The sequence below is a fragment of the Biomphalaria glabrata genome, chromosome 18, assembly GCF_947242115.1.
Source record: "Biomphalaria glabrata chromosome 18, xgBioGlab47.1, whole genome shotgun sequence".
NCBI lineage: Eukaryota > Metazoa > Mollusca > Gastropoda > Planorbidae > Biomphalaria > Biomphalaria glabrata.
In genome coordinates this window covers 1,866,706-1,883,200 of record NC_074728.1, presented here as the reverse complement: position 1 = coordinate 1,883,200, position 16,495 = coordinate 1,866,706, and the positions used below count along the sequence as shown (strand labels likewise).

General features: G+C 37.7%; 1 protein-coding gene across 4 annotated transcripts in view; it reads right to left on the bottom strand.

Annotated features, from left to right (window-relative positions):
- LOC106058646 (uncharacterized) overlaps positions 1 to 16,495 on the bottom strand; it is a 155,798-nt gene that overhangs the window by 98,799 nt on the left and 40,504 nt on the right. For all 4 annotated transcript variants that reach the window (XR_008775902.1, XM_056017241.1, XM_056017243.1 and 1 more), the window contains exon 2: positions 5,343 to 5,521. Coding sequence is in view for 3 of the 4 variants with exons in the window: in XM_056017241.1 (XP_055873216.1) it covers positions 5,343 to 5,384 (42 nt within the window). In the remaining variant the exon portion in view is untranslated. The remainder of the gene's footprint in view (positions 1 to 5,342; positions 5,522 to 16,495) is intronic.

The following is a 16,495-nucleotide window of genomic DNA, read 5'->3' as shown; positions in this document are numbered from 1 at the left end:
CTTCGATATCATAACATTACAATGGCAGACATGGGCACATAACTCTGTAAACATGAGTGACACTTGACGGCATTAGCGGGACATATATTGCATTAATTTTTCTTTATTGCTGTCAGTTTTTTTTCCTTTTCGCTTATTTTAAATTAACCCTTCAACGCCTACCAGGCAGACGTCACGAGAAGACGCAGCAGAAGTCACGAGAAGACGCAGTAGACGTCACGAGAAGACGCAGCAGACGTCACGAGAAGACGCAGCAGAAGACCTGTGTGAGGCCAGTTAAAGCGTGACACTATTTCTGATACTACCTTTCACTATCAATCAAACAGTCTTTGAGTCTCTCCTCTCCTTACGGAGGAGAGTTAATGTGCTTGGCCACTGAACCCAAGGGTCCCGAGTTCGAATCCACGTAAAAAACTGGGTTCTTTAACACAGGAATTTAGATAACTGACATACGTTGGGAAAGTAAAGTGGGGGTTGGTCTTCGTTCTAGCCACGTGACACCCTCGTTAACTGCCGGTCATAGAAACAGATAAGCTTTAAATCATCTACCACCCTAGGTCGCAAGGTCTGAAAGAGGTACCTTACTTTCTTTTATCCAGCTAGATTTAGTAACTAGTGGACTAATTGATCAATTGACCTCATTCACAAATGTTTGAGTTTTGAGTTTAGGCACATCGGCACAATTTAGGCCATGTCGTGCCCGTAATCCTTTAAGGATCACTCTCCCTTTACATAACAAGGGCTAACTTCTATACAGTTAAATCCTTAAAAACAAGGTCTATTCACAGTTAAAATAGTAAACAAACAACATTTAGCCACGTGATAATATTGATAAAACAATGGGGGGAAAAAACTGTCACGTGACAGCCCGTGTGTATTACGTAATTTGTATAGAAGAGATAGAGAACCACGTGGCTAAATGTTGTTTGTTTACGATTGGTGAATGAGGTCCATTGGCACTATTACTATGTGGTCAACCATTTTATACTTCAAAGGGCCATAACGTTGATTCTACAGGTGCCAATGCAATCAGGAGCGAAATTGGCAGATAATAACTTTTAGCTGCTGAACAAGGTCGCAAGGCACACTTGTGAAATCCAAAAAGAAAAGGCTTTGCCGAAGTCAGGAGCGGACGCGAAAAGAGCTTTAAAAAAAAGACCCCAGTAGAACAACGGCACAGTCTGCATCAGAAATGGCAAAGCCAATTTTATTACTGCTTTGTCGCAAAGCAGAAATGCGCTATTATGGTAGTTAAATCAAAAAGATACAGATACAAAACATGCAAATTAAACGAACTATTACAGATTACAGAAGACCAGCTCTTCTCGTGCAGAGGCATTTAACACACTCAAACGTATGACCCACACACTACACATGCTCAGTAATTAAACCGACCTCTGGCTACCCAGCACCATGACACACACGAACTTTCAATTCACTTCCCTGTACAACTACTTGTTCCCGCCAGATACTGTTTAGGATCTTCCCACCAAAAGTTAATCAGAGTAATCTGCTCTTTGTTTACACTGATATTAAAGATCCTGTCAATAAAATGCAGTCAGAGAGAAGAGGACGTGGAGGCGATATCAAGAAATGTGGTAGCGATGTAATTGGAACCTAAAAGAAAATCGTAAGAAACTGAAAACAGGAAGAATATAAGAAGATTTTGAAATTAAAAGCGCCATATTGAAATTATCTTATCTTATCTTATGAAATACAGACGTTACAACAACAAAAAAAAGTAGATGGATTACGTCCTACGCATGACCCTAGGTCGATCTAGTCATGCATGTTAATCAATGGCTTAAATTCTTCTACGTCATTGGTTTTCATGGCTGACTCAAGCAACCCATTTACCCCTTTTTGAGCTACAAGGGGTAAAAAAAAAACCCGTAGAACTTTAATTCTGCAGTGCTGACGCAACTTAGAAGTAAAATAGTGGTCGATTGTTTCTATTGGCTGAAGAGATTCTGATGTAACCACGAGTATGCTCATCACAGTTGAGTGGATATATACCGGAGCAAAAGTTGAAGTTTGAGGAGACAGGTCAGAGACAGAAAGTGAATTTAATTGTGTGGAAATTGTTCAAGATATTATTTCACTTGTGTCTACATTGAAGTTGAAACGTCATGTATATTGTTAGAATCGTGGCGGTGACACGGAAGTAGCAGTGTGTGGTCAGCTGACACAAGGGACACAGCGTGTTGCTAGCGGTCAACTGCTTCGACTGTTGGACCTACAGGAAGTATTGTAAGAAATCCGCAGGTGTAGATCCCCGGTGATATGGTCATGTGATCGTTTCTATCGCATTCGCGGGCACGATGTAAAAAGACAGATTGTGTCAGAGGTGATTCGGTCAGGGACAGTTCAGCATAGCAAGACGGTCCGGTACAGTGAGTTCCCATGTGAGGCACTACGAGTCCAGGAAGAGAGAGTCAAGTTTAGTATTGCAGTACGGTTATGTACATTGAAGCATGTTGCGACTGCAGAGTGTTATCTGTTTTTCTTCTTCTTCGTTCTCATTTTACATGTCGGAGGGTTCAGATCAGTAATCCTAGATGAACCGCGCAGTGGAATCCAGATCAGGCAGATATCCATATAGTTTTTATTCTATATTAGGTTTTAGGGTCTTGCTCAGGCCTCTTGATATAGTATGCAGCTTTGAATGACTTGGTCAGCATTCTCTGGTGATGCTACACAAGGACAGGCTTTGCTCGTCCCGACTTTAAGCTTCCGGAACATACGTTGTCTCATTCTGTTGTGTCCGGTTCTGAGTCGAAAAAGTATGTGTTGGTCTTGTCGATATAGGTTATAAAAAGCGTCGTTTTTCTTGTAATTGGGATGTGAGCTGGTCCAATTCTCATTTATTCTATTTTCTGTTGATTTAATAGTTATTTAGGTTTCACGTTATTTCGAAGGCCTTCTGTTCCGTTAGTGAGTTGGTTGTGTCATGTTGTGTATGCAGAGAGCCTGAACGTATCAGTGTTGGCAAGAGAAGTTATCCAGCTTGTTTGATAGAAGACACTTGATCAAGTTTTATTCAAGCTCTGCATTAAGAATATAACACGCCTATAACGGAGGCGCGGTGGCTGAGTGGTAAACGCTTGGCTTCTGAACCGGGCGGGGGGGAGGGATTCGAATCCTAGTGTAGACTGATATTTTTAACTTTCTCTCCTGATCGACGACACAATCGTTGATTTGACCTCATTAAATTAATGTTTAATTTTTAAAACTTTACTTTATGTTATATAGGAGGAGCATGCATTTCCCTTTTAGTTCTCTACCAAACAAAACATTTTCTGATCACAAAGAACACAGCTATTGAAGCTTAAACATAACATGGTAGTGAAATAGTAATGAGCAAAATGAAGAATTCCGTCTGAATGTCCAAAAGTAATAGCGGAGGTAAAGAGTTAATTTCGTTTTCTTTAGGGTGCCTCTGAATCCAGTTCTAACGGGTAGCTGACATTACTTGGGGAAAAGTAAATGCTTCATGCTGGCCACATGACACCCTAGTTAACCGTCGGCCACAAAAACAGATGACCTTTAAATCATCTGCCCTATAGATTGTGAAGGTCTAAAATGGGCAATTTTCTTTTTGAAAACGGTTTAGTTTGACTAGCTGCCTGGAGATACAACCCAACGACCGTGTACCAAACACCCTGCGTTATCAACCAATGGATCTCATTCACCAATCGTAAACAGACAGCATCTAGTCACGTGATAATATTGATAAAAGCAAGGGGAAAAAACTGTCACGTGATAGCCATTGTGTATTAAAAATTAGATCGTAATTCGTATAGAAGAGATAGAGAACCACGTGGCTAAATGTTGTTTGTTTACGATTGGTGAATGAGGTCCATTAGTACACAAACACTGACAACTGTTGTTTTTGACTGGAAACAAAGAAATGGGGCGGGCATGAAATGCAGCAGTCCATGTGTACCTAAACAAACGGACTACAATGACCTAAATTGAAATCCCGTACAGATTTGACATTGGTGATCACGACCTTCGCGGGGGAGACTCGCTGTCACCCCCCAACACATCCTGCGATCAGCGAAGCGAAGCTTTTTGACCGCGAGACATCGACAGTCGCCCTCAAGTAACGAATGACTGACTACACATCCTTACTACAAGCGTCCTCGGTCATGGTTTGATAGTCATTCTTTTTTTTTTTTAAATAGTAGCCCTTGCCCTACAGTGATACTACTTCGTAAAATAAGCCAAATAGATATGGTTTTTGTCGCCCCAGCCCCAAGCGAGAAAAAGAGTCTGCGACGACGTCGCAATACAAACCTATGTGACTTGGTACCAACTGGACTGTTACCGAGAAGACAACTCATAACATTAGTGCAAGTAGCTACAATAGTAGCTATAATAATAGTAGTAGCTATAGTAATAACCTCTTCTATAAACGGTGTTAATGAAACCAACAGTAGGACAGTAGCAATGGACATCATTCACCAATCGTAAACAAAAACAACTTTTAGTCACGTGATAAAATTGATAAAACAAGGGGGGAAAAACGTCACGTGATAGCCGTTGAGTATTAAAAATTAAATCGTAATCCGTATAGAAGAGATAGAGAATCACGTGGCTAAATATTGTTTGTTTACGATTGGTGAATGAGGTCCATTAAATTAAAATATACAAGGAGAACGAGCATAGGTGCATTCAGACTATTTTTAGCTCACATCAAAACCGAAAATGCCATCAAATAACACGAGGCGTTCGTTATTATTACTACTGAAAGTATATTTTGAAGTACAGAACTTTTAAACCACAATAAGTGAGTTCCGTACCTAAGAACAATGAACATATCAGACCATTCGGCCCGTACTATTTTTAAGGGAAGGGGGAGGGGGAAGCAATTCGAAAAAAATGCGATGAGCGCTATACTGCATAATTCTGATTCTTTGTAAGAGAAACACACTGTAGAAAATACAAACAAAATATTAAAAATATTTTAAGAAAAAAAACAACTAAGCATTTTATAAGTGAAAGAACTGCATTTTATAAGTGAAAGAACTATACATTCACGGCAATGTATGTCTCAATATTGTAAGATTTCTTTAGTATGAAAACAAAATTAATTTGTTATTTTTTTATTTATTATTTTATTTTTGTTAAACTTGATCCGAGAGAGGGAAGTGGAGAAATGTGTACAAAATGTGTACTAGACAGACAGACGGAGTGAGTTGATAAAAGCTTCGTAAAAAATGTATAAAAAGTTATTAAAACTGTAAGACATCACTCCCCTAACCCGGAACCTCACCCCTTTATATAATTTGCCAAGACACTGCGCTGGCCAGCAGTGCTGCAGTCAGTCAAACACCTACCTGGGAGAGTTTCGTCGACGCCAGGAATTCCTTTAATCCCATGTTTGAATTACGCACAGTGGCTGCTGGTCGGTGAGATGGGGACTCAGATAATCTCTCGTGTCATCCCCCAGTGTCACTCTCACGTGGACTTGACATTTAATCCATGGCATGGATGTATCCAGGTGTGTGGATGTTACCTGTGAGGGATGACAAATGGTAGGCAGGGTTGAGCATGGAGGAAACTTCGAGTGAACCAAAGATGAGATAGAAAGATGAGATAGAAAGATGAGATAGAAAGATGAGATAGAATTTAGTTTAGGATAAGAAAGAGTTAAGAAAAGATGTGTTATTTTGTTATAATTCTCATTGTTATAATTATTTTTCGAGGGAGGTGGTGGTTTTGAACTTACATGCTGTTTTGATTTCGTAGTTTTTTTTATCATTTATTAAAACTCCTTTTACTTTCATCTCCATTTAATCGACGTGTTTATCAATGTTGGTATCAAAATGCAATAATAAACCTCTAGTTAGCATAAGAAATCAACAAGCACATCACTAAACCTCTAAATAGCACAAGAAATCAACAAGCACATCAATTAACTCCGGTTAGCATAAGAAATTTATATCCATAAACCTTAGTTAACTTGCGGGGGATTATCAAATTTATCAAGAAATCTTTAACTCTCTGCTTAGCGAAGAAGTCAATTATGTAGATCGTTAAACATCTAATTAACATGTGGAATTATCATCCACATGTAACAGTCTCTAGTTAGCCTTAAATAAAAGAAATTGTATCTATAAAACTCTAACATGTGATATTATAATGTAGAATATAGAAACCTCTATTCAGAAAATTAGATTATCATGCAAATCTCTAGAACTCTCGATTACACATTTCTATAAAAAAATTTTTTTTTTTTTAAAGGCACATCAATATACCTATAAATAACTAAACTGTAACTACAATTGCAGAGAACAAGATCAATAGACGTAAGCCCAAGACAAGAAAGCAAACATTCAACTGAATAGAGGAAAAGTCGTTCAGAAATTAAACATTTTTAGATAAAGATCTGCGGATGAAACAAACAACAACAAACTAAAAGCAGCGTACATTTACACTGAAAAAAAAACAATATAAAAGTTGGAGTGAGTATTCTGATTGGGTACAGGAACGAAACAAGAAAAAAATGTACTATTTACATTAGATTTTTACCAAATTATTAAATTTTTACTACCTTTACTATTTTAACTGTGAATAGACCTTGTTAATGATTTAACTGTATAGAATTTAGCCCTTTTTATTTAGAGAGAGAGAGTAGTCCTTAAGAGACTGCAGGCACGACATGTGCCGAAGCGCCTAAAATCAAAATTCAATTCAATTCAATTCAAGAAAAAAAATAGGATTTTTCAAACACCTTTGTAACATGTGCCGAGAAAGTTCCAGGCGTGCAAACACACTCACGTGCACCAGGACTAGACATATCGCTATGAACTCATCCCAACTAATGACCTCGCCGTGACTGAGACAATCTGGACTTCAAGCCTGAGACACGGAGCATGTGAATAGACATAGGTCAGTGTAATGCCGTAACAGACTACATAATCCCACCTGGGATAAACGACGCAGTAAAGATTTTCTATTATTCAAATTTTGTGACATTCTGTGTCTCCAGGGATCATCTTCTCCTTACGTAACTTCTCATGTGACTAAAGAGGCCAACCCTGGACACACATGCGTTGTTCAATCAATACACTCAAATTTCACTTCAATCAGTGCAATTGGAGACACCTCTGTCTTCAGCATACAAAGACAACAATACATTGAGTTTATTCTCATTGACATTCCTTACAGGTGGTTCTTCTTTTGTTCTACACCAGTTTTGCCAATGGGCATTAATCTAGTCGTTCGCTGTAATAAAAGAACTGTCTCTATAAAGCCAATTCGACTCCATTAACTTGACAAACTCGTTAAGCCTGGTCGAGAGGCTACGTACGCTTAAAGTAGACTTTTTCATCGTTATCGATAAGTATAATAGTGAATGTTTCATTTAATTCATGCCTTAATCTGTACCGATAATGTTGATCAACTCACTCTGTCTGTCTGTCTGTCTGTAAAAAGTTTGAACATGTTTTTTTTTGTTCTCACATTTCCCATTCTCGAATCAAGCTGAACTTTTGCACAAATATTCATTAAACCTGACATGACATGAATCAATACAAGAAATTAAACAATTAGTTAATTAACTGATGGTGATTGATTATTTTAATTGATTTCGAAATAAGGGAAATAAATGATACTTAATATATAATATATAATAAGGCTTGTCTTCGAGTTAAGTCCCCTTATTCTCATTCTCGATCAAGTTGAAATTTAGCAGAATTATTCGTAGCCGATAACATACACGAATCAATCCAAAATTTAATCAATTAGTTAATCATTTAGTACTAATTAATTAATTTAATTTTAAAGAGCAGAAAGGGAGATAAACAACGTAATTTTCGAGGATAAAAGCAGCAATTAGCAGTTTATTTCTTTAGATAAACTTTATTTTTATTCTTTATTTCCATTGCTTGTTATCATATAGGACTTCATCAATATCGATAATGTTGACTGTTGATAAAAAGTGACTGCTCTAAAGATACTCTTCTGGATCTCTTCATCATTTGGATTCTTGTAAAACTATCCACGCAAGTTCATGGTCTGACAAGCCCAGACAACAAAGTACAATGGAATAGAGTTGTCTTAAGGCCAGTCCCTCCGTGACCCCGCAAAGGACGGCAAGAAATCACGTGCAAGCGATGCGTAATCGATAAAGGAAAAGGCCCCGAATGAAAAGCTTAAATTTCCCAATACCGTCCTCAGGGGAACCAAGCAGTGTGGGGTGGCAAGGGGGGAAAGAAAAGTAGGCGAAGGGCGGGGGTGGGGGGAAGGAGAGAAACTAAGAAAAGGTCACATGGTATAGGAAGTCACCTAGAGCCTGGAGACATGGGCTTACAGCACACGATCAAACACAGGCACACACATACGCAAGATACTTCGTAACCAATACGTGAACGAATGAGGGCAATACTGACAGATCAGTGGAGTCAGAGTGAGGGCAACACTAACAGATCAGTGGAGTCAGAGTGAAGGCAACACTGACAGATCAGAGGAGTCAGAATGAAGGCAACACTAACAGATCAGTGGAGTCAGAATGAAGGCAACACTGACAGATCAGTGGAGTCAGAGTGAAGGCAACACTGACAGATCAGTGGAGTCAGAATGAGGGCAACACTGACAGATCAGTGGAGTCAGAGTGAAGGCAACACTGACAGATCAGTGGAGTCAGAATGAAGGCAACACTAACAGATCAGTGGAGTCAGAGTGAAGGAAACACTCACAGATCAGTGGAGTCAGAGTGAAGGAAACACTCACAGATCAGTGGAGTCAGAATGAAGGCAACACTAACAGATCAGTGGAGTCAGAGTGAAGGCAACACTCACAGATCAGTGGAGTCAGAGTGAAGGCAACACTCACAGATCAGTGGAGTCAGAGTGAAGGCAACACTCACAGATCAGTGGAGTCAGAGTGAAGGTGTCACAGATTACATTATAGAATTGTTTGTACATTTCACCTTTTGAAAGTAATATAAGCCCTCGACATGAGTCTCGGGATTTAATCCTCAAATTTAGACACTTGACGTTCAAGTCAGGATTTACCCAAGGGACGTAATTAGTATGTTTGAAATCTATTGGTTGATTTGAAATTAAACAAAGACATTTTTGAAAAGAGTTAGCGCCAGAGAATTGGCGGTAGTAAGAAAGTAAAGTCAGTCGATAAAATAATGTTCTTGTAGCTAGTCACGTTTCTAGGAGCTCTGTTTGAAAAGCCTTTGTAATATGTTCCATATTCATTGATTTGTAATTTGTACATAAACTGTACTTACGTTGTATTAATAAAGTTCCAGAGTTTTGTTTTATCAAAGAATCGTCAATTGTCATTCTAGATCGTCATTTTTGTTAACTATTGAATTCAAGTAAAATCCCCGGCATAACAACACATCGTAACATCGTGCATGTTGTTACATCTGGCACAAGTGTTGTTACATTTGGCACTCTCCGACGAATAAAAGTTCATGGACAACTTTTAACGAAATTTATTCAAGATCTAGATCTGGGACCAATTTCTAAAACTCTTCAAAGGAGCTTCATTTTTATTTAACGGAGGACAGAATTTCTGTGTTTAACAGGTCAGTTGGTTATCGATAATTCTTTTATAAAGATTTTCGTTAGAGTTACGTTTAACTCACGAAATCTATTATTATATGTAATTGGCAAAAGGAATAAGACCAATATACATAATAACTGGCATTATAAAAAATAAAAAAGACCAGTAAAGTAAATAACTGGCAATATAAAAGACCAGTAAAGCAAATAACTGGCAATATAAAAGACCAGTAAAGCAAATAACTGGCATTATAAAAAAGACCAGTAAATCAAATAACTGGCATTATAAAGAAGACCAGTAAATAATCATTTGTGCAGCACAAAGTAAACAGAAGACCAGATTTAACCAACTGTTAAACCAGTAAAAAAAAAAAAAAGTACATCGGCTCAATAGATCTATATATCAATCATACGACTCCAGTAACTACAAGTCTACTGTCAAGAATTTATTAGCAAATTGAGGCTTCTAGAACTTTGTCACTAGATCTATATTATTATTATATCTGAGATAAAGCCAAAATCCAGATATCGAACATTTTGCTCCAATACAAGAAACTAACAAAAAAATTAAATATGGCTTCCAGTGCTAGAACACAACGATTCTTCGAATTAATAGAATTTGCCAAAGAAAAGCAAATTTCAAAGCCAGACCAGTGGGCAGAGAAACAAGAAGAAAAAGAATATCAAGAGCAAGAATCTGAAAAACAAAGGCAAGAATCTGAAAAACGCATGCAATTAGAAGAAAAAAAATTGCAAGACGCCGAAAAACAAAGGCAAGAATCTGAAAAACAAAGGCAAGAATCTGAAAAACAAAGGCAAGACGCCGAAAAGCAAAGACAACATGAAAAAGAAAAAATGGAATTCGAAAGGCAAAATAAAGAAAGCATTTCAATTCAAGGTCACTCAAGTATGTTTGACAAATACAGATTAATGAACAAAATATCGGCTTTCAACGAAAACATTGACAATATGGACTCTTATCTCATAAGATTTGAAGAAATAGCTACAACATCCGGTCTACCTGAAGCACATTGGTCGAGCTCACTCCTCACCCTTTTGACTGGCAAAGCTGTCAACATTTGCTCACAACTGTCCATCAATGAACGCAGCACTTACTCTGATATCAAGGAAGCTCTACTGCGCCAATACGGAGCAACCTCAGCCAACTATAGAAAGAAATTCTATAATGAAAGGCCACAGCAAAATGATGATCCTCAAATTTTTGTAGCTAATATGTCAATGTGGTTTGATAGATGGGTATCAATGGCAAAAATAGAAGAAAGTTACCAAGCTCTTCGTCAACATATTATTATCGACAACATCACCCATGCTCACTCAGAAGATATTCAATCCTACATTATAGAGAGAAATCCTACTGATATCCAGACATTAACTAAGATCATCAGACAATATAGAGCAGCCTATCCAAACAAGTCAGTCAAACCATCTGTTGAAGAAAATTTTGTCTGCTTTGCTCAAGACAAAAATGCAAGATATAAGTCAGATGACAAAATCAAATGCAACAAATGTCATAAACTAGGGCATTTCACGTCTCAATGCCGCAGCAGAACCACAGAATGTTCATATTGCCATAAAAAGGGTCACCTAACTCATGAATGTTGGAAAAGACAGGCAGTCTCCAAAAATCAAAATTTTGACAGACCCACATCACCAACTCAAAGATACAGCAATAGAGAGCAATACAATCTCAACAAAGCACCTAGAAATAATAAACCAGATAACAACAAACCTCGCTACAGAAGTCATTCACAGGACTCCAGACCACAATATATGCCAAACAGAAGCTATTACAATGAGCACTCAACTATGACAGTCATTGCAAAGTCCAATGGTCTCAAATTCTATCCAGGCTTTGTAGGAGACAAGAAGGTGGAAGTTCTTCGTGACACCGGAAGCACGTCCACATTAGTACATGAACGCTTCGTACACGCAAACCGTTTCACAGGCAACCACGTCCAAGTCACTGCATTCAACGGAACTGTCAGCAAGTTACCTGAAGCCATCATTTATGTTACTACACCATTCTTCAGTGGTCAAACAAAAGCATTAGTAACACCCAATCTACCAGTGGACCTAATCATTGGAAACATAGAAGGAGTTAAAGAATGCACTCCTCAAGAACTTGCTGAATGTACAAATGCCATAGAGCAAGGTCAAAAATGTTTGGCAGTAATGACAAGATCCATGTCCAGACAACAAGAACATTTGGCACCTGAACAAGTTAGCCAAAATAATTACATGGCTACCTCAGTTACTCAAGTTATGCAGAATGCAACAGAACCAGTTACTAGTCCAGTAGCCATCAACAATCAAGAACATTCAACATGGACACCCCCAGTTACATCAAGCCCATCCCTACCGGTCATAAGTCCACCTCCAATTCCCGAATGTCCATTGTTGAACTTTGAAGAACAAGACGACATGCCCAGAGTCTCTAGCAATGATACAAGAACTCTAACTGGTCAAACTGAAGTCCATCAAGACAAGTCTCATGAACCAGAAGCAGATACTTATATTCAATCAACTTTGGCTATACCAGACAAAAGTGAAACTATTCAATCTGACTCTACAACTCATACTAGTATTCCTCATTTGAAAGAATGTGAGTCAACTCAAGAAGCCATTACAACCAAGAACATTGAAAGTCAAATAATATTACATGAACACATGAAATCAAGATATTTTGCTCAAGGAGATCAAATCAATTTACTGTTACCAGATTGGAGTAACAAGCTATTCTACAAATGGCAAGGTCCATTTACCATCACCAGAAAGATTTCCAACCTGCTTTATGAAATCAATGTCAACAAGGTTACCAAAGTATTTCATGTTCATATGTTTGAACATTACCATGAAACAGATAATGAAGACATCAAAGCAGAAGTTGATAATTTTACAAGCTTAGCAACTATTCCTGAGGAAGAAGAAACATCATCAACACCCATTCCTGAGATAGATGTTTCATTACCGACATCAAGTAACATTGACATTCCCAAGGTCATCACTCTGGATGACATAGCAGCAGCAAATCAAATTGACATTCCAAAGGTCATCACTCTGGATGACATAACACTACAAACAGTGAAAGACACTAAAGTGTTTACAGACCATGCAGATTTCTTTACCAGTGTTTCTGAGACATTTCCAGTACTGCAATTTGAAAGCAACTCAGAGAGCAACAACATTGACAACACCAAGTTTCATCCGTCCACTCAAAGGGCAACTTTTCTTCAGAAAGGAACAAATGAACTTCTTCAACATTGCTGTATTGACCGATTGAACTCAGACATGTTCAGTCATTGCTCTATTGAACATTCCAATGCAAAGCATTCTGCTACCATTGTTCTACAGCGTCAAAGTTCATCAACCAGAAAATTGAGTTTTGGTTTCGGACAGTTCTTATTTTCACCAAACTCAAACGCGGTTCAATCAGACATTATCTGTGAGATCATTATGACGTGGAGAAAACAGCTTCATAAACTGAAAGACCTTTTCTTCAAGTTTAGAAAACGCACATGCACATCCATGTCGGCAATTCAGAAGGGTTCCGAACTTAACATTTCTACTCTACATATGTACTATAGCATATTTAGTGCCACTTGATCCATTATCATTCATACTCGTCAAGGAAGAACAGTATTCAGTTGTACTTAATCATTTGATTTGTCTACTCATTCTTTCCACAGGAGTTCTATATCAGATGTTGTATTTATTTCAGCACCAAGCAACCCACTGACGAAAGTCACTCATTCAAGATACTTTGTTTATTATGTTTCAGTATCTTTGCATGTGACATGCATTAGTCATTTTAATTTTAAATCATGAGCATTTTATTTCAGGTATTTTATTTCAGGTCGAATATTATTGCATATATCCTATTATAATGGTACAGATACATGACAGACAATTGGAATTTTTCATTGCTTCACACATGTTGAGATTTATTTCACATTGAGTATTATTTTTTCGGAAGATTGTCATGTACTATCACAATTATTTTTTCTATGTCAATTTTTCATATGCAATATATTTCTCCATGTACACATTTTCGCATTAGTACTAATCAAATGAGTTGTAATGTCATAATAATTTTTTTTGTATTACACGCATTTTTATTACCATACAAATGCTAAATGGAGAGGGGGGTAATATGTCACAGATTACATTATAGAATTGTTTGTACATTTCACCTTTTGAAAGTAATATAAGCCCTCGACATGAGTCTCGGGATTTAATCCTCAAATTTAGACACTTGACGTTCAAGTCAGGATTTACCCAAGGGACGTAATTAGTATGTTTGAAATCTATTGGTTGATTTGAAATTAAACAAAGACATTTTTGAAAAGAGTTAGCGCCAGAGAATTGGCGGTAGTAAGAAAGTAAAGTCAGTCGATAAAATAATGTTCTTGTAGCTAGTCACGTTTCTAGGAGCTCTGTTTGAAAAGCCTTTGTAATATGTTCCATATTCATTGATTTGTAATTTGTACATAAACTGTACTTACGTTGTATTAATAAAGTTCCAGAGTTTTGTTTTATCAAAGAATCGTCAATTGTCATTCTAGATCGTCATTTTTGTTAACTATTGAATTCAAGTAAAATCCCCGGCATAACAACACATCGTAACATCGTGCATGTTGTTACATCTGGCACAAGTGTTGTTACAGAAGGCAACACTAACAGATCAGTGGAGTCAGAATGAAGGCAACACTAACAGATCAGTGGAGTCAGAGTGAAGGCAACACTGACAGATCAGTGGAGTCAGAATGAAGGCAACACTAACAGATCAGTGGAGTCAGAGTGAAGGCAACACTAACAGATCAGTGGAGTCAGAATGAGGGCAACACTAACAGATCAGTGGAGTCAGAATGAAGGCAACACTGACAGATCAGTGGAGTCAGAATGAAGGCAACACTGACAGATCAGTGGAGTCAGAATGAAGACAACACTAACAGATCAGTAGAGTCAGTACCAATATTCAGCGTGATGAAAGCGTGAGATAAACAGATTGACTGACTGCGATGTATTCGTTAATAATAATAATGTCACATGATTTAAGAAAGATACGCTTCCTTATACAAAATGTTACTCGAGTCAATCGATCACTTATTATACTGGTATAGGCCTATTTTGACTGACAAAACGGTAGATTTTAAACGCCCTGATCTGCTGTTAATTGACAAAAAAAAAAGGAGGGAAAAAACGCCACCATTATTGACATCACCGTACCACTATCCCATAATATAAGGAAAACTGAAATGGAAAAACAAAGAAAATATGGAAACCTAAGCTTGGAGATTAATTAAGCGGTTATGGAAATTGTCTAGAATAACAATATATCCTATTGTTATATCAACTGAGGGGATAATGACAATTGATCTGACAGATACGTTCAAGGCCCTTAACCTCCCTAAGAAGATTCTCGTTGCCTGTCAGAGGGCGGTACTGCTGCAGACCTGCCACATCACCAGAAAATTGCTCAGTTTTCTCGGTGGAAACTCCGATAATTACGGAGAGAAAGAGTTAAAATTCTGCTTAAAAAGCTGTACAAGTAAAAGTAAATAGACCGTGTGTCTGACTGATTCTAACAAACTGGTCAGTGTAAGACTAGCTTAGACTACGTGTAGTCGGTCATGACAAGACAACCCAGCGATAGTGTTTGTTGTGTGTTGGGTGGTCAGGCGAGAAAATACCTAACTGCACAGACCTAGATCTATTTCAGATTTTAAACTTTACTGTATGGTTTTCCGTCATACAGTAAATCAATAGATTAAATTAAATAGGTTAGTGTAACGTCACACAGAAACCCAGTGAAAATCTGACCGTTTTGGATGAGCAGAAAAATTAAGTTAGAAAAACAACAATGACTAAGTTATTATTGAAAATAAAATAAAAAGAAAAATATATTCATTTTCTGTAAATCAAAACACATAAAAAAATTGTAAAAAAAAAACAAAAAAAAAACTGAAAAAAAAAACATTCAGGCCAATGCCCGATGGTAGGGTAGGTAGGGCCCACCTAAAGGGACTCATGAATGCCACTATAGAACGTATTAAACTGTTAATAATAATAATATTTTCCCGTAAAAAAAAAAAGGTCCTCTGAGTGTCGTGTTTTTTTAAAATCTTTTTACAAACTCTACAGCATAATGCTCATTTAATCTAACACATTTTCCGAAATAATGTAATAGTCTAGATCCGTAGACAGTCCTACTAGTAGGTTTCATCCTTTTAGGGCCAACACACTTTTAGCGATTAAAAAGCAACATAAGACCTGCTGTATTTTTTCTTAAAAGATACACAGTGCATTGTATGCTTGCGTTCAGTTAACGATACATTATCAAACTTAACAGAATGATTCTGAGACAGGTAGACCTAGAAATGGATGTCCATTATATGATACACAAGTTGTGGGCCGGATTGTATAGAAATGCATGGGGCGATTTTAATATTCAGTTCGTCCCTGGGATTAGCCAACACAATATGTAGACATGGTCTGAACATCACACCTTTCTTTCTCTCTCTCTCTCTCTCTCGCTCTCACACTCACTCTCTCTTTTTCTCTCTTCTCCCCCCCCCCTCTCTTTGATATCATCTTTTCATTTCTCAGCACAAACGCATCAAACCCAAACGGCACACGGTACGAGACCAGGTAGATCTGACTGCCATATGTCTGTCTGTCTGATCCTAACAGTGTGTGGAGACAGGGGCGATGCTAGGTAGCCTCTATGCGCCTAGTGTAGCACCAAGAGTCTTTGACTCAACTCTTAAGACGATTTGCAGACATGTTAAGCACAAGACTAAAGACTACTTTATTGATCTGTACTGGAAATGTGGGTATGATTACCAGGACTTTTTTTTTCTCACACAAACAGCATTCGCATAAATAGAACAGACACAATATAAAGAGTTCATTGAGCGACTACACACAGGCGTCTTCATCCTTTT